Here is a 26,680-nt window from a genome sequence, read left to right as displayed (position 1 = left end):
AAATACTGTCGAGAAGGCTTGGGAAAGAATAAAGACTGTAGTAACAGATGCATAAAAAAACCACCACACACACACACACACACACACACACACACACACACACACACACACACACAGGGCAAGATAAAAAAAACTAAGAAACAGAAATGGTTCAACGAAAAGTGTAAGAGAGCAGTAGAAATGAGGAAAGACCCCAGGATGCTGTGGCTGCATAACAGGGAGAGTGACGACAGGAGGGAGATGTTCAATGCGGTTAGAAGAGAAACAGCAAGAGTTCTACGAACAGAGAAACGGAAATATCTAACTGGAGTCCTAGAATCTATAGAAGTGGAAAGCAGAAATGGAAACTCAAAGAAGTTGTTTCAGTATACAAAGAAAAGTAAGAGAGGTTATCAAAGTGAAAACCTATTCATGAAAGATAAAAATCAAAATATGCTAACGCAGCTGGAAGGTATCCTAGAAAGATGGAAAGAGTATTTCTCAGAAATGTTAAATTGCACTGATCCACACATAACCTTCAATTACGCAATGTCTGAGAGTGACAGCATTAATGATGACGAATGTAGAATCACAGAACAGGAAGTGATCCACTCCATTCAAAAGCTCAAAAACAACATGGCAGCAGGCGAGGACCTGATATCAGCAGAGATGTTAAAAGCGGGCAGAAGCAAACTACACAAAGAAATTTATAACCTTATCACAATGATCTGGAAAACTGAAGATTGGAAAACTGCAATAATTTGTCCCATACACAAGAAAGGAAACAGAATGGAATGTGGAAATTACAGAGGAATCAGTTTGCTGAACGTGACACAAAATCCTGTCAATGACCATTCTGGAAAAACTTTAACCTTAAGCAGAAAACATTATTCAAGATTACCAGGCTGGATTTCGAACAAACTGTTCCACAACTGATAATTTGTTTACTATACAACAAATCTTTGAGAAATACTAGAAATTTAACAAAAACGTCCAGTGCTGTCTCTTCAATGACTACCAGCGAGCCTACAACAGCATCCACAGAAGTGGCCTCTACAACACATTACGAGAATTTAGTATGCCCAGTAAAATCATTGGGATGATACAACTGTGCATGGATGGCTCCCAGGCAGCAGTGGAGTTCAGAGGATCCATATCCCCCACTTTTCCAATTAAAACAGGTTTACGACAGGGAGACGCTCTTTCATGTGCCCTGTTCAATCTTGCAATAGAGAAAGTGGTTCGGGAGAGTAATTTACATCTATACAATGGTCTCCGATTTGAACACAGTGAAGTAAAACTCCTGGATTATGCAGATGATATAGTGTTGCTGAGTGAAAATGAAGAATTGAAAGACACGTACAGATCTCTCGCACACAGTGCCAGCAAAATCGGGCTTTTGATTAACCAAGAGAAAACCGAATATATGGAAATAGGTTGAGTCAAAAACCCAAATCCTTACTTTGAAATTGAACAACATTCTAAATTCAGAAAAGTTCTCCAGTTTAAATACCTTGGATCATCTTTCAAGAGTAAAAATACCATAACAATAGATATAAATGAAAGAATAGCCTCAGGGCCAAGATGTCTGTACTCACTAAGCAACCCACTCATAAGTAAAGCTTTGTCAATCACCACATAGATGAAGATATCTAACACTATTATCTGCCCCACAGTACTATACAGTTCAGAAAGCTGGACGCTTACAAAGAATGAAAGAGAAAAACTGAATGTTTTTGAAAGAAAAGTAATGAGAAAAATCTGGGGACCTGTGTTGGAGAATGGCACACGGAGAATTCGAAAGAACAATGAAATTTATCAGTTAATGAAGCAACCCACTATCACCTAGAAATTAAAAGGTAGGAGATTGCAATGGGCTGGACATGTGGCCAGAATGGAGAACTACAGAATCACCAAGAAAGCATTTGAAGGAACTCTCCGGCAACAAGACCATTGGGGCGACCTTGTACAAGATGGAAAAATGACAGAGAAGGACATCGCAGCATTAAGAATTTACACAGGGTGGAAAGAGGCTGCGAGAGATAGAAGGCGGTGGAAGCAGGTGGTCGATGCAGCGCGTGGGTTACAGGGTCTGTGATCGCTGAGAAGAGAGAGAAGAAAGTTTAAGGAACTGGGCATGATAAACTGTTAGTGTAGTTATTGTATTCAGTGGTGAATTTTCTTTAGATGATTACTAGGTCCAAGATCCATAAAATTATGGATCAAGAATAGCAACAAATTTCAGAACCAACCACGGCCATTAAGGTGAATAGGGAAATAGCAGATTGTCTGAATTAGTGAATTTAATTAAAGCCCAGCAGGCAGATTCAGCAGCTGTAAATGCTCAAATTGCTTCCTTGAGACAAGAACTAAATGCTAGAGTAGATAACCAAAGTGCTAAATTACATAACCAGAGAAAAATGATCAAAATGCTGCCTTGAGAGGCGAACTGAGTGCAAATTTAAGCGGAAAACCAGAAGTACAAAGTGTAACTCCAAGTGAAAAATTAAATGCTCAGAATGAAGCATTCTAGTTTAAATGTTCAGAGTGAAACCTTGAACAGTCAAGCGACAAATATAGTTTTATAAAAGACTGAATTTGACTCATTTAAATGACAAGGTAGAAAATCTGAAGTTAGATATAAAGATTGAACTCACTAGTTCTTTGAATACTCATGTTAATCAGCTATTTACTGAATTTAACCAGGAAGAGGATGAGCTACTTCAGGATTTAACAAAAAAAATTAGAATTTGACATTGAAGACAAATGTAGCAATGTAGAAATGGAACTTGTCGAAAAATTAGGATCATTTCAAAGCGTACGCAATGTTACCTTCGATGTTGTAAATCAGAGGTTGCACAACCTGAAGGATAGTATTGACAAACAAGATAAGCTAATTCCTTTTCTCCAGTCACAAATTGCAGGTGTCAACAATCGAGTTGATACCGTGGAAAGTTATTTTAAAGAGAAACTAGCGATATCAGATACCTTAAATATAAGCAATCTGGAGGAACAAGTAGAAGAGTTAATACACAGAAAAGTGGCCGAGAGGGTAAACCTAACAACGTTTCTTCAGATTTAGCTTTGGAACTTAATGATACGAAGAAAGGCATAGATAGCTCAAACTTATACAGGATAAGGTAGACAAAAAAGTGACTTCTTCTAATGTGGTGTTAACCAGTGATGCAATAATCGACCTACAATGGGGAGCAAATTTGGGATTACCAGGCAGTTTCCAAAATAGACAGACGGGGAAGCACACTCAACTCATTTTCTGAAACGATTTAACTGAGCCTTGCCGAAAAACTGGGAAGACTAAAAAAAGATAGAATTCATGGCAGGGTACCTTTTAGGAGAGGCTTCAGAATGGGTCACTGTGAACATCTGAGAATTTTTCATCTTGGGCCGACTTCCAGAAAAAGTTTAAGGAGAAGTACTGGTCAGCAAGTGCCCACAAAAAATTATTATCTGATCTGTGGGATCCAAAGAGTTATAACAGTAAGTGGGGAACAATGAGAAGATATTTTGACTTACATTTGATGAGGGCAACGTACTTATATGAAGCCATGGAGGAAGAAGGGTTAGTTAGGATCGTAATAAGGCGATTACCTATCTACGCTAGGAAAGATATATTATGTAGTGGATGGAAGACTGCAGAAGAATTGTTATCCTTTGTAGTTGCACTTGCTGGGAAAAAATAAAAAAGACAGGAATGAGAATGTACATCAAAGCGAAAGTCAGAATTTCTGAAAAAATAACAATAGTAGTAATGATAAAGAGGCATGGAGCTAATCTAGCTAGAGTACACTGGTGTAGACGGAATAGTGATAGCGAAAGTTATCAAGAGAAACAACCACCTTCAAAATATAGGCCCAGTAACGTGGCAGGAATTTGTACCTAGTAGCAATAGATTACAAAATAGAAATGTAATATCCCGATTTGGTAACCAGCAGGTAATTACAAACAATGAGGAAAACTTTATGCGATGTGGATCCAGGGTCGGGGCCCAGGTTGTAAAAATACATTAGGAGGACTAGCTTTACACATAAAGTACCGACCAAAGAATTATTGTTGCTAGAAGAACCTAGCTTAACGACTGTTAATCCACAACCAATTATACCAGTAGTTGGAAGGGTGGAAGATTTTGAAGTTAACATATTTATTGATTCTAGTAGTGAGGTGTCACTTATTTCTAAAGTTCTTTAACACATTGTGAACTAAACATAACTTACTGCTACTACTGGTAACAGGAGTGTACATATTAGGTATAACTTGGACCTAAAGTGAAGTTGTGAAGCATGAAGCCCAGGTGAACTGTATCACTGGGAATGCCCCATTTCGTCAGACACTTTTAGTAGTGGAAAATGTCAATAGGGATGTGTTTATTGACATGGTCTGGCTATCAAAATTTAACATCATATTAAATTTTGAGGAAAATTTTCGTTATTTTAGTAAAGGTGATGATAAATATTGTATAAAGTTTGAGACTGACCCCTATAGTAGTAAACAAATAACTGAGAATCAGCATTTACAATTAACAGCGACAGTGCAATCAGAGATAGAAAACTTAAGTCATGCATCACACCAAGCTGCCATACAAAATAAAGTAAGTGAATCCTCAATACTAACCAACAACCAAAAATTGGATTTAGCTAATATTCTATTGGAATATTAAATGGTATTTTCTGAGAGTCCATGTAGTATTAGTGACTACATATATAAATTTAAGATCAAAGTTATACTCCATTTTTCTGTAAACCTTATCCGATACCGGTGAGCTTGAAAGAAGCGATTAAAGAAGAAAGAGATAAGATGATTGACAGCAAAATAATAGAACATAGTACGAGTGTTATGAATAACCCTTTAGTCGTGGTAAAAAAAAGGTACTGGGGATGTGAGATTAGTGCTAGACGCACGCACTTTGAATAAACACAGAGACAGAATGAGACAGACCAATTAATATCGAGGAATTACTGTCCAAATTTGAAAAAGCACATTATTTTAGCACGATGGACCTGAGTGCTGGGTATTGGCAAATTTGGTTACACCCGATTCAAAGTAGTATACAGCATTTCGATTTGATGGGAAATCATATCATTTTAATGTGTTACCATTTGGACTAAATATCTCGGTATCTGTTTTTATACGCGCGCTGGATGAGGCGTTAGGAAGGGAATTGTTAAAGGACTTAATAATATAAGTGGACGATATCCTTATTATATCCGCTACACGGGAAGAACATTAAACCTAAAAAAAAATGCTGAGGTGGTTTAAAGAAAAAGGTATTACAGTAAAACTATCCAAGTGGCACTTTGCTAGGCAAGAGCTTAAGTTTTTAGGGCATATCATCGGAGTGCAGGGAATTAGATCAGATCCAGAATGGATAAAGGCTATTAAGAATGTCAATCTCCTAGATACATAAGACAACTGAAGGAATTTATTGGAATGGCCGGGTATTATAGACGATATATACGAAGTCAAGAACAAATACCGTGGATTTGGGACCAAGAGGACAATGATGCATTTGAAAATGTGAAAAAAGCATTAGTAGAATCACCTATATTACACCATCCGGTTATGGGTGAACCGTTCAAGTTTGCAACAGACGCTTCCGGCTACGGTATAGCAGTAGAACTTTTTCAAGGAGAGTGGGTTCTGGAAAGCACCAGTCACACATCTATAGCTTTTGCTAGCCGGAGTCTCAACAAACATGAGTTAAACTACACAGCAACAGAAAAAGAACTATTGGCCATAGTATGTAGTACACAAAAATTCCAAACACTAATTTGGGTTCAGAAATCCATGTATATACAGATCATCAAGTGCTATCCTTTTTAATGAACAGTCGATTGTTGCGTATTAGATTAATGTGTGGGATGCTATTTTTACAGGAGCATGACATTAGAATACAATAGGTAAAAGGGTCTGAAAATATCGTACCTGAAGCTTTGTCTAGATTACCTGTACATATGAAAGACTTAAAATGGAGAAGGACGCAGCACAATTTTTGCGATTACTTTTATGAGAACAGAATATCGGCACAACAGGGTACAAGAAATGGGTCAAAGAATAACCGACAATATCCATCATGATTCCTATTTTACAGAGATATATGCTATGTGTAATAGAAAATCTTTACCTCCTAATCAAGCAAGGAAATGGAAAATTATAGGGCAAATTCTATTTTGGAGAGACAGTATAACATCTCGACAGTGGCATTTATGCATCCTGCAGTTGATGGAGGACGAAATTGTGTGATGTCCATACAGGGTAGGGACACTTCGGAATAATCAAGCGTATAGCCCACATGAACAATTTCTATTATTTTAAACAGTTGGGACATAAGGTAGCATCTTTAATTAGAACTTGTGAAACCTGTCAGAAAGTAAGAGAGAGTAACACTCATGTTAGATACAAAATGTATCCGATCATCCCTAAGACATTACATGATCTTACAGCAGCAAACTTCTTCGCACCAATTCCTAAAGGAAACGGAGGACTGGCATACATTTTTGCTCTCATAGAGTGTTGATCTAAGTATGTTAAGTTGCATCCTATTAAGAAAGCAAATACACCAACAGTGCTACACTGTCTGCAACAATACTTTCTCGAGGTGGGCAAACCAAAACAATTCCTCTCCGACAATGGACCACAATTTGATAGTAACGATTTTAAAAAATTCTTAGCGTGGGAAGATATTAGTCAGGTATTAATCTCCAACTATAATCCGTCTTCTAACCCATGTGAAAGGGTTATGGAAGAAATTGGAAAATTATGCCGTACATACTGCCATGCAAAACAAACATCATGGGCAATGAAAGTTAAAGACTTTGAGCTTATTTTAAATGAATTACCATATTTATCAACTGGATCAACTCCTTTGGAAGTAATAGGTAAACCCTTTTGTGGAAGAACCTCTTTTTAAATATTTTACTTGGCTGCAACAACCTACTGTTGATTACCAACTTAATTAAACAATAGTTTCTAAGAACTCTGTTGATCATAAAAAGGAAAATACAACGTAAAAGACAAAGTTGTATATCCCCCAGGGACGTTAACGTTCTACGTTAAGGGGCAGAGTGACAACCGTCGGATCCCTAGTTGTTTTCGGTGTTTCTTCAAACTTAGTTTTCCAGCACCGAATTCCCTTCAATTCTTAAACTGTTCTGTAATCTATTCTTGAATTCTTACACTATCCTATAATTTTAGTACGTAGGAAACCAGATATGACTACAAGATTAGGACCAATTTAAGAGAATCACAAATGAACAGTGATCTCTAGGCATGAAATATAGTAAGAGTATAAAGATAATATCATGGTACTATTCAAACTAAACTGGGTAAACCGAATGACTGAACAACTAAGTTATCTTAGTGTATAATTTTCTATTTTTATAGAATAATTTTATACCTTTTGTGAGCTGTAATGTAAATGGGAGAGTTTGTTTCCCTTTTGGAAGGGGTGGGTAGAGTAAGTACAGGCAGGACTAAAACTAATCACACACCCCAACTTTTTTAGACAACTCTCGCAGACAAGTGTAACTGATTCATCACCACTTGCCGTTCCATAGGTGTTGCTAAGATTTTCCTTCCGGGGCTTCAAAGGTGAAAGGGAGAATGCCCATTCTGTAGGAGACATTTAACATCATACCACCTCCGGCTTCTCATTCAAGTACCGTTTAAGTAGGGATCCCGGAGAAGTCATTAAAATCTTCAACTTATTTCACATAAGTCGGCTGAAGAATCTGGATACACAAACACACATCTACATACAAACAAAGACATACTTAAGCACAAACAGAAGAATTACAAATTAGGAACCTGAAGTTATGCCAGAACCGCCAAGGACGGTAAGGGAATAAAGATATATGTTCTTCCGAGTCGCTGCACATATTACATTGTTCTGAGTCTCTGCACATATTACATTGTTGATATGTGACGGTTCTGCATCGTTATTTTTTTCGTCTCTCTCAAATATATATTTACATGTGCCGTGCTAGCCCTTTGAGAAAAGGCATAGTATCTACTGGTAATTAGTAAATACAGGTAGGCCCAGCATCTACTATGTGTAGGCATGACATCTGTTTATATGGTAGAAGTGAGGAGTGAAAGAGGATTCTAGGGTATTAGACGAAGTATTAGAAAGTGGAATAGAAGAGTGAAGTAGATATGTAATTTTACCAGAGAATATTTAAGAATAGTATACATAAAGATGTATGCTAGGGCAATGAACCAGGAGGCCTACTCAAGAAGTATACGGAGGGCACACCTGACATTTATTGGATGAGAAAAAGGGTGGATAGGCAGACCTATGAAAGGCTGACCTAACTGCGAGGACAGGGGCACCAAGAAGGGGACTGACCTGTACTATAGGAGGATAGGAGTGAGAAAGGGGCATACCTACCAAAACAGAATGATAAAGGGTACTCCTAGGACCAATCCATGTAAGGTATAGGTACTGTTCCTAAAGGGAAAAGGGGCAGTATCGTGACAGAAGTCACACATTTAAAGGGATGAGTCTGGCAAGTTTGAATTCTATGCATAAGTAGGCTCATTGATTTTCAGGTTAACAAATGTCCAAGAAGGGAACACTTTTATTCTACACAGAGTTCCTCAGGATTACAAAAAGTAATGATTGAGTAATGAAAAATTAGTATGGGAATTAAGAACAAAGCAGCAAAATATTCGTGAGTTATGTACACTTGTAAATTTAGATTGGAGGAGGAATAGGAAACAGAGCTAACTCAAACATGGATTCAAAGGGTCAAGTATTATAATTGTGGTAAAAGATGTACGGTTATTAGTGGAAAGAGAGGCATTGTTAAAAGATAATTATTTATCCTGTGAAATTGTACATAATGAATGTGTATAAAATACTGCGTGTTCGAGCTAAGGGTAGGGATACGTAGTGCCTTGAGAATTTTGGTGTAAATTCTAGAGACACTTGGCTTTCTACCATCTCGAACACCTGATATTTTAAGTACGAGGGTGAGAGAGTGGAGATGTGTCTACCTCGCTGCCGGTTTCTGTGTGTGCAGGATGGACGTGTATCGGGAGAATACGCAATAGTGATGGTTGATCGACGCGGCCAAGTGTTTGCAGAGCGCATCTGAGAAGCTGTATGTCCAGTACAAGGAGCAAGCATGATCTATTCCTTGACAGTGTAACAACTGTACTGTTGTGAACAAATGAATTATGTATTGAACTAAAGACTTTTACATTTGACTTTCAGGTGTTGTACTTGCGAGAAGCAATAACTGGTTTTATAGTGGCTATTAAACCAAACACATTATAACTGTATTTGTTAGTTTCTAATAGTCCAAGATGGGGTTGAATTGCAAGAGCTGAACGTTAGTGTGAAACTTGTGAAGCTGTTTTATTGTAGAGATGAAAATATAACAGAGTTTAACAAAAATATCCGGAGGGTGCAAAATCATTTCAAGAGTAGAAAAGAAGTCTATTTTGAAATTTCTTTAACCAGCTAGTGTCTTCAGAGAAGATGAGCTTGTGAAGATCGATGCAGCCATCTGACCCGAGAAGAACATCAGCTGCACACAATACGTGAGTCAACTGCAAGAGACGTGCGAGTCTTGCACCCCAGTACCACACCGTCTTGTGTTGTCGGAAAACCGTTAGACCTACCCATTCCTCCCCCACATTTTTCCACCAACCACCCACCCAATGTAATATCTCTCTCTGTCCCTGTTCCAAGTTGTTGCTCCAGTTCAAACTAAGGAACAAGCTATTAAGATCAAGTTTCTATTACGCAAAAAAATTTGTGGTTTATATACAGACCAATGTGGTGTGTGTGTGTGTGTGTGTGTGTGTGTGTGTGTGTGTGTGTGTGTGTGTAGAGGGAGGGGGGGGGGGGAGGGAGGGAGGGAGGGGGAGAGAGAGAGAGAGAGAGAGAGAGAGAGAGAGAGAGAGAGAGAGGGGGAGAGAGAGAGAGGGGTAACAACAAAGTCAATCAGGAAGAATAGATGTCAGTATGAATATGAAATGAAGAATTTTTTGTACATTTTTGTTCACAATGAGTGAATAGCAGGAGCACTTTGTTACTTCCACAAAGCTACAGTGCTTCATGCAGTCAAAATCTTCTGCCATTTATTTCAATGGATCGTGGGCAAGTAATAATGAATAAGGTAGCCGGCCATAAATGAGCTTAAATAAATTTCCTTCAAATACCTTTCTGTGTTTGCAACCAAGCCCACTGCTATGAGAATACACTTCAAGGCACTCCAATGGCATTTCATTCCTGGGCTACAACTAGGCAGCTCACGCAACATCAATAGTTCATATTGCCACAGACCGAGTTACCTTCACATTAGCATATCAAATCACTTATTTATACTTATATACAGATAACAAATGTTGAGAACTTGGGACATTGCAATATCTAAGTACACACATTACCTTACTATGCTGTTACACATCTGTTTACGAATGGTACCCTTTAAATTTTGTGGAAAGCTGAGATTACATGCCGGAGCTTGAACCCACAAGCTTTCCTTTTGTGGGCAATGTTATCCGTGCATGACTGGTGACACGGTCTCACAACTTCACTACAGTCAGTATGTATCTTCCACTTTCCAGGAGTGTTAATCCCACTAGGTATGGAGGAGAGCTTCTATTAAGTACGTTAGAGCAATGCTCAAAGAAAGGATCGTGTTACGAGTTCCAGCACAGCACACGTTAGACATACCAGAGTGAAATATTTGTTTTGAAATGAAACATCTTTTTACCCAAGTTTGACACTTAATTCTAAAATGTAATATTCCAGCTTAAATGGAAAACAATAAACCAATGAAGTAAAGTTATGAACATATATGTTTATAACGAAACATGGTCCTGTAATATAATTTGTTATTTTGTGTAAGCAGTTTTGTTTTTATAGCAATTAACATTTTTATTCATCCCAGAATAACTAAGAATTTTCTATGGCTAATGGTTTTACCTTAGGAAGATGTTATTTATTTGTTTACGAATAAATGCACGGAGCCCAAGAAATTTGCCATATATACGATGAAGCACAGTCTTAAGGAAATCTCGTTCTCGAGGATCTTCACTGTCGAACAAATCCAGCAGCTGAAAAAACAGTAAATAACCATAAAGAGCATTATGGAGAGAATATAATGTTGCAGGCACATGCTTGGATAAAAGCTTCAAGTTCATGACATGTAGTTTATCATCCTTTTTTTTGTGGACAATAATTTTATTTATATACTTACAAAATCAATGTGACTGAAAATGTTTTTCACTGGCATGTGAAAATGTTCATGAGAAAATAAAATACTGTGCATGACTGCTCAAATTTTGCTGGCATGATTGACATTACATCTAACTGGATCTCTATCTGTGTAGAAGAATAAGTCCATCTGCAGAAAATATGGTTCAGCTCTACTGTGGTTACAGTTACTCCCTACTATTTTGTCACCCAAATACAATACATCTTAAATCAATATTTCAGAATGGAAAACAGCAATTATTTCAATGGGAATCTAAATTAATAAAGCCACACATACTCCCTGGCATCATACAAAACATTTATTTGAATAAATTCTCTGTTAACAGCATCATGAAAAGGATACATTGCTACTCACCGTAAAGGTGGGCACACTGTCATTCACACAAACAAGCACACCTCACGCACACATGGTTGCTCTCAAACTACTCCAGCTGGAGACAGTGGTCTTGTGTGTGAGGTGTGCTTTCTTGTATGAATGAGTTTGTTTTCTTTTCTGAAGAAGGCTTTGATCAAAAGCTCAATGTGTAACAGTCTTCACTATGGCTGTCAGCAAACTCAACGTATCAGCTTTAAAGTGAGTGGCAATCTATCCTTTTCGTAATATTGCCGATATCCAAATCCGGACTTCCCATTATGTTTGTTAACAATTCCCTAGTTGAAGAAGGGGCTGCATAGTATGTTTTATTCTTATCTCTTACAAGAAGAGGCCCCCAGTGGTGCACCTGACATTTTGCAACCACCTATATGGTGGTGTAGGTTAAGAAACCAGGTATCGCACCCTGAAGCCATTACGAGAAAAAGCCGAAAAACAATTTCACCTTGTTATTTAGTACATTAAATTAACATTCAATTTTTTACTGCTGTCGTAGCGTAATGGATGGCATAAATGACTGGGAATCAGAACGTTCCAATCCTGTCATGTTCATTTAACATATAATGTTATTTTTCTTCGGTTATTTGCTTCAAATTTAGCATTTTTAAATTTTCTAATCCTTTGTCAAGGGATTTAAACCATTTTATCAACTTTCATATTTGCTCTCATTTCTCCCTAGGGCTCAAAATCATTGGTGGATTTGCAGTTACCAATCACAAATCCGTACTTTATTCATATTTTTGTGTTTTCCTCTTGCATTTGTTTTGTGAGTGTTTAGTATTTAAAAGAGAACTTTCACAAATACCGTACATTATGCATTGTCTATTTACGAGGAGAGATCTCTCCTTTCTGATAATGCTCCCAATTTTATAAATGCAAACAAAATAGCAATGGGTGAACAAATTGCAGGGGAAACCATTTCACTTGTGATGGAGAGAGTTATTGTTCAAGAAAATGATCTAATTTTAGACAGTGAGACTGAAAAGAGGATTTGTATGATGATGTAATCTTTTCCATACTACTATCAGTTAATTTTATGATTTCCTCATCCGCTATTAACACAAAAAATTTGTTCTTCGCAGTATACTCTTGAATTGTCAGGAACTTCCATTGACATACATTACATTAAAATACAAAGCAAAAGCAGGTGCCGTCGCTGAAACCCATCAAATTACTCATTGAAAAGTATCCAACAAAGTGGTTTCTCTCATTTACGCAGGAAAGGATACTCAATGAAATGGAAACAAGATATCAAACAAGGAAAAACTAAATTCAATAAGCTGTGTCCAATTGATACCGAAACACTTGAAAATTTTAAGGATGCTCAGATGTGCCATGGCCAAGTGACAACGCATACACCACAACAATGAACAACGGTTATCACCATTCTGTGTCAGAAAACTTTTCATTCTTTGCAAGTGAGAAATGGGCAAAGAATTTTAAAATAAAACCTGATGAATCCATGTATCATCAATCACTGGATTTTCAGGGGATCAAAAACAGTTTTGGCATGAAAGAGAAATTTGGTAAAAGGTACATGTTTGCATGCAGTGCAATATGTGTTGACATTCACCAGTGAATTGCTACCATGTGTGTTCTTATGTATGCAGGAGGTTGGAAACTGAACATCTGGAGTCAGACTGCAGAAATGCGGTTGTCACCTGCTCAAAGTTAAGACAATTAACAAAAGAGCAGTACAGAATATTTGCAGTCTGTAATGAAATGATATGTTAAAAGAAACGATTTTTTGTTACTTACTGATTCATGGAATGGTCTGATGGGAAACAATTTGTGTAAATTCAAGATCATCACGTAGAAACTTGTTCAACGAACTTTGTATTCTAACCACTGCTTCTCAGTATATTTATTCCTTAATGAAATTTGTAGCAAGTAATACATATCTATTTCCAGCCAACAGCTCAATACATAGTGTCAATACCAGGAATAAGAACAATCTACATAAAGACCTGAAATCACTTACCTTGGTCCAGAAAGGGGTCCAATATTCAGGAACACACACAATAAATTGTCAGCAACCAATAAAAATTTGGTTTCCGATAAAGCACAGTTCAAACAGAGTTTGAAAGACTTTTTGATAGGCAACTCCTTCTATTCTTTAGATGAATGTCTTAACAGAGACTGTTAAGCCAGCTTAAGTAAAAATGACTGTTAGATTTCGGTTTTGACAGCACTTGGTCACAACAGTCAAGATTAGGTATTTTGTGTAAGATAAATTTATTTATAGTGCATAACAATGTTTCATTCTGACAGCGTGTTAATTCTGTGAATATCAGCTGTTCCAGGTTACCACACTGTATTCACCTATTTTGACAATCTCCTGACAAATGATCAGAATAGTAAGTATTATATTCAAATGTTTTATGTTTTTATTTCATACTTTCCGACATGTTCCACACCCACAAGAATCACCTCGTTTTATGGGCCTTTGGAACAAGAACTAAATCTAATCTAATCTAAGATTATACAATGAAATATTTGTGAACAGTGCTGGAAAAGCTACATACATTGTGAAAAGTGTTCCTCCAAATTGCACTCCCTGTGTCAGCCATGTGAAGTATAATTTTATCGTCAGGTGAAAAATATTATTAAAAAGCGCCACAGCTGAATTACTTCAAGATACAAATGCAAAATTGCTACAAGTGAAGACATAATCGAAATACATTCAATTGTTCATTGGATTCTGGATGCACCAGCCTTTTAAAACATGGTTTGTGTACATAGTTCCGCGTAGTCAGCGCGTACACAACTTTCCCACTAGAGCGCGCATCGCTAAACACAACAGCGCAGGCACAGCACTCATCCGTCTCTGCACTACGAGATGGCACTGCCTTAGAGATGGACCAAATACTGCTTCCGCCGATCCGCGTATTAATACGTAACGCAGCCAATGAGATTGCTGCTAACGTAGAACCTTTTCTCCTCACAGATCACACTCACGCAGTTATACACGAACACGCAAGGTATTATAACGAGTGTACAGACCTCCGATTAGTCAGTCTGCATTTGTCTGCACCAGTCCGCATTTGTCTGCACCAGTCTATAGTCAAGTTTCAGTCTGCGCATAATAAGATTATCATAATCCTGTACATAGCCATGAAGATAAATGTATAGACACTTCGTTAAGTATTAGAGATATGTGAGAATAAGATTAACGTACCAAGACCAAAGGAACTTCAGACTGTCAATTGTAAATAGCATCCAGAATCAAGTTACGTAAGGTATATGCTTGTTACTATTTTAATAAATGTGTGTGAAAATTAATCAAGTTATGTTTAAAGTTGGTCACCGTCAATCTGCTACTCTAAGCATGCAAGTTGCATTTCTATCGTCTGACCTAACGGCAGAAGATAAACACGCCACGATAAGACCACGAGACATATTGCTGACACTCGCCAACTTCGTTAGAGCGACAAGTCAAATAATCTGATGGTGTGTGTACCGATGGTCTTAATGTACGCACACCACACATGGTAAGGTATGCCCAATATAGATCGATGTGAAGTAATGAAAATACAATATTTTGTAATGTGAATAAAGTGTGCTTCCATTGAATTTGATGAAGAAACTATGCGAATGTAGAAAGATAGCTTTTACACTTTGTTCATTGTGTGAGAACAATTTGTGTTTCAAGTATGTGTTTGATGATTTATACCCCCCCTCCCCCCCCAAAATAAAAAAATAAGATGACGATGATAATTCATCACCTCGCAAAGAAAAATAAATTTTGTGACTGTTAATATGAATACTAATAACTGTTTCATTTTTTAAGTCACTTGATCAGTATTTTTAAATGATTAAATATTACGATATATAAATAAAAAGAATTAAAGCCATATGGACAAAGATTCCAAATGAAAAAAGAAGGCAGGAAGACATGAGATCAAATAGAAATTTAAAAATATACATTTCAAGCGAATAACTTGGGTGGGGGTGGGGGGGGGTGGGGGGAATTGTTTAAACAAACATGACAAAATTCGAACCAGCCACATTTTGTTTACCAGTCTTTTACACTATGTATCATGCTACAACAGCAGTCGAGAAAATGAGGAGTTAGTTTAATATACTAGAGGGAGACTAACTTGCTTTTAGGCTTTTACTGGTAAATGAGGGACCACTAGGGTGAATGACTTCAGAGTCTGACAGCTGGGTTCTTAAATATACTGTCATACTGGCGATTTCAAAAAGTCGACTGCACCCCTGGGGACGTCTCCTTGTTACTAATGACTGCTCTGAGCCATAGCCACTGAAATGGATTAAAACACAGCAGCAAGAGAAACACTCAAGTAAAACTGAAGTCTTGAAGTTAAAACAATTAGGTCCTAGTTCAACAATTTCCAAAAAACTAACAATAGTAGAAAAGTGATGCATGGCAACAGACTTGATACAGAAGATAGGACAGGAAGAAACATGCACAGGGGAAAAGACAGAAAAGGGAATTTGAATAAACCCAATAATTACAGAAAAAAAGACAAAAACTGAAGATGCAAACAAAAGCCAAAAATTAATAGAACTACATATTACTGTTTATTGTCAACTTTAGTGCACAGTCATGATTACCCATGCCAAATTATTTTTTCTTCAAAAGAACAGTAACTGATGACACTTAGTTCTTTTCCTTCTTTGGAAAATTATTTATTTGGTGTAATGAGTTGCAGCTCCCATAAAAATGTGGACAAATGCAGAGTAATGTTCATAAAAAAAAATTAAACTTATAGTATCCTTATGCAAGTTCCTTGATGAGGTTAATCTGCCTGAGACTTCCAACTTATACTACTCTGTGTAAGTATGTACACATCGAGCTATTGACAATTATACAAGGTGGTCAGCAACAGTCTGCAAAGTTTGTAAGTGTGTTGCAGGGTAGGTTGTGCTGAGAAATAATACTAAACACGTTGCACTGTTTCAGAGATAATTAGCATTGGAGTTAGCCAATCAGGCCGTAGAACATGCAAATTCAAGTGGCCTGCCAGATGGTATCGCCTAACATGTTCTCCATTTGGATTCCTAAAACTGAATAAGAGAGTGATACAAGAATTGGACATGGGATGCTAGTAAGGATCAAACCGAACCAAATACTGAGCAGTCTCTTGTACTGTTGTTCACACTATAGAATCATGGACATTAACTGCATCTGGTGGGCTGCTTGAATTTGCTCACACAACAGTCTCATTGTGCTAACCTCAATGTTAATCAACTCAGAAATAGCGCAATGTATCAAACTTTTCTCTGAACAATTATTTCTCATGACAAGCTACCCTGCAACACCCTTACAAACTTTTCAGACTGTTTCTGACCACCCTGTATGTTAAATGAACACACAAAATCATCAACATTAAATCCTTCAATATCAACCTAGGATTACGTAAATACTGAGTTTTTCTTCTAACTTTCCATTTAAGCTTATTTACTCACTGTTATAGTTCTGATCTTTTCCTTGGTCTTGCAGGGTCTCTCTTACCTTTTGGTTTGTAATTTGTTACAGACATAGGACATAGCCACATACCAAATGGTAATGCTCTTTCAGTAAATGTGATAGAATGACTTGAAACCTTTGAGGCAAAATGGAAGGAGTCTTTCCAGCAATGAATGTTACATTTAATAACCTGTATTTTGCTATTCAGCATGTGCAGAACTAAGGTTTCCCAATTGCAATGAACTTTTTTCACCAAAATATGGAAACATAATTAGCTTGACTGTGCACTAAGAAGTTATGTTCTCCACATGTGCATATGCGGCTGTTCTATCAATCTCATATTATCCCCAGAGTCCTATGTTCTGTCATTCCCAAATTGTTTTCTGTGGCAAGAAGAAACCTTCGTGTAGTTTAATTCTGGGATACTTGCTTTTCCTCACTTGAATCTAACAACATGCACTGTAACCTTTAAAAAAGTGTGTGTGGGGAACACTGTGGATAAAAGGTTACAATCATAAAGTCACAGTAGTTACTTTACTTGATAATATGAACTACAGTTGTATAGCCCTTTCCTAACAACCCTTATTATATAATCCACATGAGCAGCACACATTTCTTGCAACATTATACAAAGTGGTCAACTTATTGGTAGTACTGACTCCACCTTTTGTGTTATCATAAAACTGTTGTAATGGATGATCTCTGTTTGCTCCATCTATTGAATTAATCTCATGCCAGCTTCACACCAGGATCATAGACTTCCTTTTTTAGGAATATATGAAACCTGAGTATGGCCTTGTCTGAAGTGAACTGTGGACACTCCTTTCTTTACTGGTGGAGAAATCTCATGGTTGTTTCTCTTTACTGTCCCAAGAAAAGAACGAGTTTTTCTTCCTAACTATTCCAGCAAGCCAATACTTGTAAACTAATTCTCTGCCTTTTCATTTCGACAAATTAGAAAGTCTGCTACTTAGTTTAACACTTCTGGTTCCAACCAAATATGTATTTCTAAATTGCACAGGTACGATACCTTGGAATCCACAGGTACACATATCTTCATGCCCTGTTTGGTTTGCTGGATACACACTGAGAACAGCTGAATGTTACATAGAATCGTTCCAATTTCTCGTCTATTTTATTACTTCTTCCAGAGTATACGACTTTTAAAAGTTGTGTATAAACGTAGAAAACTTTTCCCAAATCCCCGGTATGTTGTTTAATCACCATCTTTCATCTCGAGTCGCATACCTGCCCAACCTAACGCACCACATTATGAATCTGAAATATTTGTGTGCATTAGAAGGCAAAATTTTTCAATATCATCCCCATCATTTACCCACAAATCCTTGAAGATTTATCTGTTTGTTTTGATATTAGCTAAAAATAAGAGACTGATGAAGGCTAAGTGAAACAACATCTCTTGGTTTTACTTGTGTCTCACACTGAAAACAAGATTTGACACTTTCATTACATCAGTTTGTATACAGAACTAATAACAAATAAAATGTCCAACTTATGAGCCAAGTCCAGCATTTCAAAAGTATTTTCACTGCTTCCACAGCACCTATAGGTTCTGATAACTTTTGGATCTTATTTTGCACCCTGAAATTTAATCGCTGTGAAGGTGCAACTTCATCCCATTTTGCTCACTTTTTCTTCCAAACATAATAATAGTCATTTACCACAAATACACATTTTTCGGTTTGCATATATATATTTTTTCCCAACTCTTTTGGATATGCTGAAGATTATGCCTTCCAGGATCAACTATATAACAACTAAAATAATAAAATTCTTATAATTTACATAAAAGAAAAAAGTGGGAGTGGCAGGAATGGTATCACAGGCTATCTACGCATTTCCTGCTTTGTATTGTCAACTGCAACTACGAGCGATTAAATGACAAAAAATTGCGTTATAAAGTGGCTTTGTATTACTTATGAATTTAGGTTAATAACCAAATAACTGTAACGATAAAATGAAAAGGGAGCAGGAAGTGTTTCAAGTTTAGCAATCACCACCTACCTACACTACACCTATACTCTGTGAACAACTGACGTGCACGGCAGGTAGTACATCCCACCACTTAATCTAATCTTATCATCACAATCCCAATCGGGGTGATATGTAGGGAGTTGTATATTTCTAGTGTCATTAGTTAAAGCCATTTCTTGAAACCTTGTCAGTAGATTTCCTCATGATAGTTTCTATCCATCTTCAAGAATCTGTTAGTCAAGTTCAACACACCAGCAATACTCTCCTGTGGGTCAAACAAGCCTCTGACCATTTGTGCTGCCCTTCTCCGTATCTGTGTATCTCAACAACAAGGCAGTCATTCAGATACTACAACACACAGCAATGGAAAAGGAAAGATCCTGAGCTATAAGGCGGTCAATTGCTGTGGACTATTGAAAAATAACTGACAGACAATTAACGACTTACAGGAAAAGTGTTGGAATAGATTTCTCATCCCTTCCCTAAGATTCAACAAATGTAGTCTTCTGTACAGACAGTCACATCTGACTTGAAATATGGCAGAATGGAGGAGTAGCACATAAAAATTACTCAAAAGTCATGTATACGTAACATAAAATGTTGTGTCTGTTCGAAATTTTAAATAGGTCAAACAAGCAGACATTTTGATGTCTGCTTTAGAGAACACTGTAATGTTGGCAGTCATAAAAAGATTTTGTTCCTTGTTTTTTAAAAAAATTGTCATACGGTAGCAAACAAAAACAGCAATTTGACAACTGTCATTGTCTTCCCACAAGAGGCCATTTGGAAACATCTGTAGAGCTTGAAATAAATGAATAAATAATGGTTAAAGAAAAACGCTGACTTCTGTAACAAAGCCTTTACCAAGTATTTCCTGATCTCTTATGCCGTCTCTTGTCTCTATTTCTTGCCCTATTCCTTGTGGGATTCTTTTTCTGCCTCCTCTAACCTGTCTTGCAGTTACTCTGTTCAACAGTTCTTTAATACGATTATTTCATGTAAACTTCCAGCTGTTGGTAACCAGTTTCATAGTTGTGGGCAACCTCTGCAGGTAGGCTTCATTTAAACTACTAAAGTATCTCTAGCATATTTATAGCAGTAGCAACACTATTTTTTTACCAGTTTTCACTTCAAGAAAGGTATATCTCAAAAATTTTATTAAGATTTATTTTAATCTTGTTTTTAAAATAATTGCAACTTTACACTATTAAGCAGTTAACTGTAGTCTAAATTCCAACAACTGAAGTAAAGGTATATTTGCATTGGAGTGCCTCTCCTGGCCTGTTCAGCTACATTCTGACATGTTATGGAGTAATACATTGCTGTGCATGTAGTTGTGTATAGAAGCTAATTCGACTTTGCAATTTAGTTCCCTAGTATTTTCTAGCATACCATTTTTCCTTTATTTTCGAACAACACATTTGATGATGACTTGCTTAACCACCTGAACTGATAATGATATCTGTGTGACTTGAGGCTGAAATGTATTTAAAAAATCTTTTATCTTTGCAACTTTTAAATCTTATTGCTCATTAAACACAAATTTGTTGCATTGTTTGAAGTTCATAAATTTAATTTAGGTAGGACTCATGTATGAATTATTTACATTATAGTTTTATTAATATATACCAGTAGTTCCCAACTTTTTTAGACATTACCTAGTACCATCCCCTTCCCCCCATCTGTTGCCCCTAGCAACCCCCCCCCCCCCCCCCCACATTATCAACTCATCAACTAACTAAACTGTGGAATGAAAGACACTTCTTGGAACATTTTCATTTTTAAAATGATATGAGATGAATGATATTGTGTGTGTGTGTGTGTGTGTGTGTGTGTGTGTGTGTGTGTGTGTGTGTGTGTTAGAATGAATGACAAAGGAATTTGTCTGCTGCACTATAACGCTAAATGAAATGTTACACAGTACCAAGTACTTCTCAGGAATGAGACCACACATACTGCACACGTAAAGTTTGGCCTGTCCTGACCTACACAGTTTTATAACCTACTTAACCTTCAATAATCCTCTAACCCTGTATAAATTGGAACAAAAGGATATTCTCATAATCAAATTATTTAAATACTGTCATATTTCACCAATCCAGTACTCAATAGACTATATTTCATGCATACCCTACTCTTGTAAATGCCAAATTATTATCTCTGTTGAAAAGTTTTCTGTCTGTTTGTTCCAATAGAAACTACCAACACACAAAATTGCAGGGATAGAAATGTAGCTTGCAGCATCTATAATATTTCTTTACAATTCAAAAGGTTCAAGAATGAACAGTAAATTTAACTGAAATATATATGTGTGTGTATCTGAATTTTCTAATGATTAACTTAAAAGTATATGTCTGCTGCATACCTGAAGTACAAATTTTTGGTCTATGACCTTTTTTCCAATAGTTGGCTGAAAATCGGACGACTCCAAAAACCTCAGGAAAAACTCGTATACCAGCTGAAAGAACAATCATATGTTAACGTTTCAATACAAGGAAAAATGTGAAATAATAAAACATGCATTACATGGATTCTTGAAAATCAATGTGATGCTTTAACAATGGGGGCTAGTGAGAAAAGTAAGGAACTCATGAAGAGTGACGAACATGAGAGACAGTGGGATGTGAGGAGAAAGTTACCGTTATAGACTGAAAGGTGGAAGACAGGTATGACAGAGAGAGGTGGGTGGACAGCCAGGTGGGAGGGTGACAGTAACATTTAAGCTGCCGACCCTACCTGTAAATGTGGCCACGATGCTTCCAGCGTGGGATCATCTTCTTCTGGATCGAAATCAGGGTTTTCACTTGGCGGAAGTGTCCTGAAGAGATTGGCAGAGATCTAAAAGAAAGTAAGAGTAAGTTATTACTTGGAATGTGACAGAATTCCCCCACCCCCCCCCCCCCCCATCCCCAAAGGAGGATTTGTGATATGAAAAATATAAACTTGATATGGTAATTTTAATTTGAGCAACAGAAACAACTTTTAGATCTAAAAAGTTTTGCATAATTTTTTTGCATTATTTTATCACAATAGTTTTATACACTGAAGTGCCAAAGAAACTGCTACAACTGCCTAAAATCATGTACGACCCCCACAATCACGCAGAAATGCCACAACATGATGTAGCATGGACTTGACTAATGTCTGAAGTAGGGGTGGAGGGAATCGACACCATGAATCCTGCAGGGCTGTCCATAAATCCGTAAGAGTACAAGGGGTGCAGATCTCTTCTGAACAGCACGTTGCAAGGCATCTTAGATATGCTCAATAATGTCCATACCTGAGGAGTTTGGTGGCCAGCTGAAGTGTTTAAATTCAAAACAGTTTTTCTAGAGCCACTCTCCAGCAATTCTGGATGTGTGGTGTGTCGCATTGTCGTGCTGGAATTACTCAAGTCCGTCTGAATGCACAATGGGCATGAATGGATGCAGGTGATCAGACAGGATGCTTATGTAAGTGTCATCTGTCAGATTCGTACCTAGATGTAGCAGGGGTCCCATATCACTCGAGCTGGACACGCCCCACACCATTACAGAGCCTCCACCAACTTGAGCAGTCCACTGCCGACATTGACATGCAAGGCCATGGATTCATGAGGTTGCCTCCAGACCTGTACATGTCCATTTGTTTGATACAACGTGAAACAAGACTCTTCCAACCAGACAACATGTTTCCAATCATCATCAGTCCAATGTCATATCAAGGAGGTTTCGTTGAGTGGTTCATACGCTGACAGTTGGTGATGGCCCAGTGTTGAAATCTAAAGCACTTTGCGGAAGGGTTGGACTCCTGTCACTTTGAACGATTCTCTTCAGTCGTTGGCGGTCCCATTCTTGCAGGATCTTTTTTTTGGCAACAGCGATGTCAAGAGATTTGATATTTTATCGGATTCCTGATATTTACGGTACACTAGCGAAACGTTCACATTGGTAAATCCCCATTTCATCGCTATCTTGGAGATGCTGCATCTCATCGCTTGCGCGCCAACTATAACACCATGTTCAAACTTAAATCTTGATAACCTGCCATTGTAACAGCAGTAACCTATCTATCAACTGCGCCAGACACTTGTCTTACATAGGCATTGCCAACCGTAGTGTCATATTCTGCGTGTTTACATATCTCTGTATTTGAATGCAAGTGCCTATACCAGTTTCTCTGGTGCTTCGGCGTACAAACATAGCAAAACTGGTGGATTGATTTTTCATCCACTTGAAGTGACTTTCAAGTCTAGAAAAAACCTGGAATGGAGTACACAATGTTGCATCTTGGTTCACATTCAGTGTTAAATTCCTTGTTCCTTCTTATCTGGATTAGTTGATTCAGAGATCACAGGAAAGTACTAGCATACATTCCACGGGACTGTCTGGTCAGACACTATTGTGTTCAACCCATCATTGGCTCAATGACTACTATACTTCACTAAAATGCAGAAGTTCTGATAATTCACTCCATACTGGCCATGCAGTAGCCACTGCTCAGAGAGGTAACACTGCATCCACATAGCTTGTGTTTTTCTCAAACACAGTGGGTGTACAAAAACGTGATACACCAAAAACAAAACACATTACCATGCCCAATACAGCGAAGTAAAACTGTTGGCATTCAAAATATCATCCTTTCATCTCTGAACGGATAAATGCGGGTCTTGTGTAGTTTTCAAGAGAATCTTATACCATTTCTAATGCAAAATATTGGCAAGTTCAGCTATCGCCGATGGAGGTGGATAGTGATCATTCGTCCTTCTCTCCAAAAGTAGATCTCAGAGGCTGAATAATATTGAGACGTGGTGACTCTGACGGTCATGGGAGATGTGATAATTCATCAGTGATAGTTCACCAGTGTTGGATCATGCAACCTGTCTTAACAGGGGCCCTGATGTCTTGGGACAAAGCAACACCATTGGGGAACAAATATTGAACCATGGGATGAGCCTGACCAGCCAAGATGGCCATATAATACTTAACAATAATGAGGCCTTGCAGAGTAACCATGGGGTCCATGGAATATGAGGATCTTACTGCCCAAATCCTACTGAACATCCACTACATTTCACACTCGGCAGCAGGCAGACTGCATCGTAGGCTTGGGACAGCGTATGCCATACGTAAACTCTGACAGAACTTGGAAACAGTTTAAAACAATACTTTCAATATATGTAGTTTAAAACATTACTTTCAATATATGTAATTTAAAACAATACTTTCAATATATGTGGTGCCTGCCTTTCTGACATGTCAATGGTCATCTTCACCTTAATGTCTGTTCTTTAACTTGTCCACAGATGTGTGGTAGAACACACACAACAAATATGTATAATTAAGGCAACGATGGCCAACGATCTCTTTAGTGCAGATGCACAACAGGCTAGAGCTCTTATCGGAAATGGGAAAAATGCCACAAGTAATTAGGATTTAAGGGGACATGCTCTTGAAAATGACCAAAAATTTGAAAAAATTTTCTTGGTCTATACAAAAGTGCATTTCATGCCAATTTAAAAAATGTATAGTTTATGGGCATTATAGTTTTCCGTTCGTTCTAAAATTGAGGTTGAACATAATGTTATACAGGGGCCACGCCCATCTGTCAGTTTGAAGTGCATCAGAACACGTGATGTATTATTTTGTTCTTCCGTTTTTTCTGCCATTAGTTACAGATTGTTAACATAAGTGTATTCTAGAAGGCACTGACTCCCGGAACCAAAGTACAGGCATGTCTAGAAGGCTATGGTTTGAATGTAAACAGAGATCTGAGAATATATGATTTCGGAATTTCATCTGTGTATGGTTTTGTAGTTACTGTGTGTGTGTGTTTTTTTCCTGTTCTAGAAATGCCAAGAATACAGAAATTTAGCCCGAAATGAAAGTTTCGTGGTAACCAGTTCCAAACACAACTGAATAATACACATCATCAGTTGCTTCAAAGGTCGCCCGCAGAAACTGTGTCTACAGGCAGTTCTTCTAGACGTAAACTTTCACTTCCTGAATGTAATAAGAACAAGCCTAGGAGTACTGTGAGAAGCAATAACGACGAAAATGCTACTGATAACCTAAATATGCTGTCAAGACTATTGAAGAGTGCTGTGAAATGTAAGTACTGCAGTTGTGAAGATAGTATTGACGTTTCCGACGACATTTTGCAAGGAAGAGTCTTTGCCTGTAACTCGTGTAAGATTCACAGTGACACTATGACATCATCAGCCACTGACAGTTGACATTACAGTGTGAATATTCAGCTTGCTTATGCAATGCGATGTATTGGAAGGGGAAGGACAGCAGCCCAGACTTTTTGTGCAGTGATGGATTTGCCTCCACCTCCACTCAGGTTTGACAGAGAATTTACGTGGTGTAAGTGAACATTCAATGAAAAGAGCAGCAGAAGAAGCAGTAGCCTTGTCTGAGAATACAAACATTGTAGCAGCATTTGATGGGTCTTGGCAGAAGAGAGGTCATACTTCTCTGAATGGGGTTGTAACTGCCACATTTATTGAAATTGGTAAGATACTGTATTATGCTGCCAGGGTTGTTCAAGTAAATTTATTGGCGCCCATTTTTTGTGTAAAGAACTTTAATGGCCAAAGTGGAAACATGAAAACAATAGGAATTCTAAACATTTTTAGAAGATCAGAGGTCAGTCATGGTGTGAGGTATGTAGGCTACCTTGGGGCTGGAGACTGTGAAGGACACACTACTGTTGTTAATGATAGACCATATGGGGAGACACTGATAGAAAATCTTGAATGTGGTGGGCACGTACAAAACGAATGGGAGCTCGGCTGATAAAATTATGTAAAGACTTCAGTGGGAAAAAACTGTCAGGTGGAAAACACACAGGTGGTCCAGGTTGTCTTACAGAAAGTGAAATTGATTCTTTGACTCAATATTATGGACTAGCAATAAGGAGAAATGTAGGAGATTTGGAGAACATGAGATGAGCTGTTTAGGCAACATGGTTTCACAGAGTGTCAACAGATGACACCCCACATCATGGTTTGTGTCCAAAAGGGGAAGATTCATGGTGCAAGTACTGGTTGAGCGATGCTACAAGCATACAATATACCCACAAGCATTCCTTACCACTTGTTGTATTGCAGGCAATTAGGCCTATATATAGGGACCTGGCAAATAAAAATCTACTTAGGAATGCAAATGAAAGCTTCAACAGCTGTACATGTGAAAGAATACACTAAACTGAATTTGTTGGGCTGACAGTGCTGAAGACTGGTGTAACAGATGCAATAACAACATTCAATGAGTGGGAGATTTCAAGGATCAATGTTATGAAGAAATTGAACCTAAAGGCTGGAGGGAATATGGCTTCAGCTCTAACTGCTATTGATAGGCGGCGGGTAACCGCAGCAGAGACAGCTACAATAGCTGCTACCAAGAAGTCAAGGATAAAGAAAAGAATGAAGAGAAAGAGTATGGCTTATAAGGAAACAGGACAACTGGAGTATGCAGCTGGAATGTTTTAAACAAGCATAGTGGTAAGTTAACAAATCCGTAAATCATCTTTTGCGATTTACCAAAAACTTGAATTTTCATCACATCATTCAGGTACACTTTCCTCCTAAATGATTGAAGTTAAACTCTCAAAAATTGGTACACATATTTAGAATGACCTCCTCTACCTCCCTTGCCTACAATTCCCTGAA

At 37.7% G+C, this 26,680-nt stretch overlaps 1 protein-coding gene across 2 annotated transcripts in view; it reads right to left on the bottom strand.

Annotated features, from left to right (window-relative positions):
- The window catches only part of LOC124601423 (serine/threonine-protein phosphatase 2A 56 kDa regulatory subunit epsilon isoform), a 291,150-nt gene that overhangs the window by 84,278 nt on the left and 180,192 nt on the right, over positions 1-26,680 (bottom strand). For both annotated transcript variants that reach the window (XM_047136244.1, XM_047136243.1), the window contains exons 3-5: positions 21,763-21,864; positions 21,392-21,484; positions 10,934-11,064 (exon numbers count right to left, since the gene is read on the bottom strand). In XM_047136244.1, coding sequence (XP_046992200.1) covers positions 10,934-11,064; positions 21,392-21,484; positions 21,763-21,864 — 326 coding nt within the window. The remainder of the gene's footprint in view (positions 1-10,933; positions 11,065-21,391; positions 21,485-21,762; positions 21,865-26,680) is intronic.

The sequence above is a fragment of the Schistocerca americana genome, chromosome 1, assembly GCF_021461395.2.
Source record: "Schistocerca americana isolate TAMUIC-IGC-003095 chromosome 1, iqSchAmer2.1, whole genome shotgun sequence".
Taxonomy (NCBI): domain Eukaryota; kingdom Metazoa; phylum Arthropoda; class Insecta; order Orthoptera; family Acrididae; genus Schistocerca; species Schistocerca americana.
Note: the sequence above shows the minus strand (reverse complement) of the source record. Positions and strands in the feature narration are given on the sequence as shown.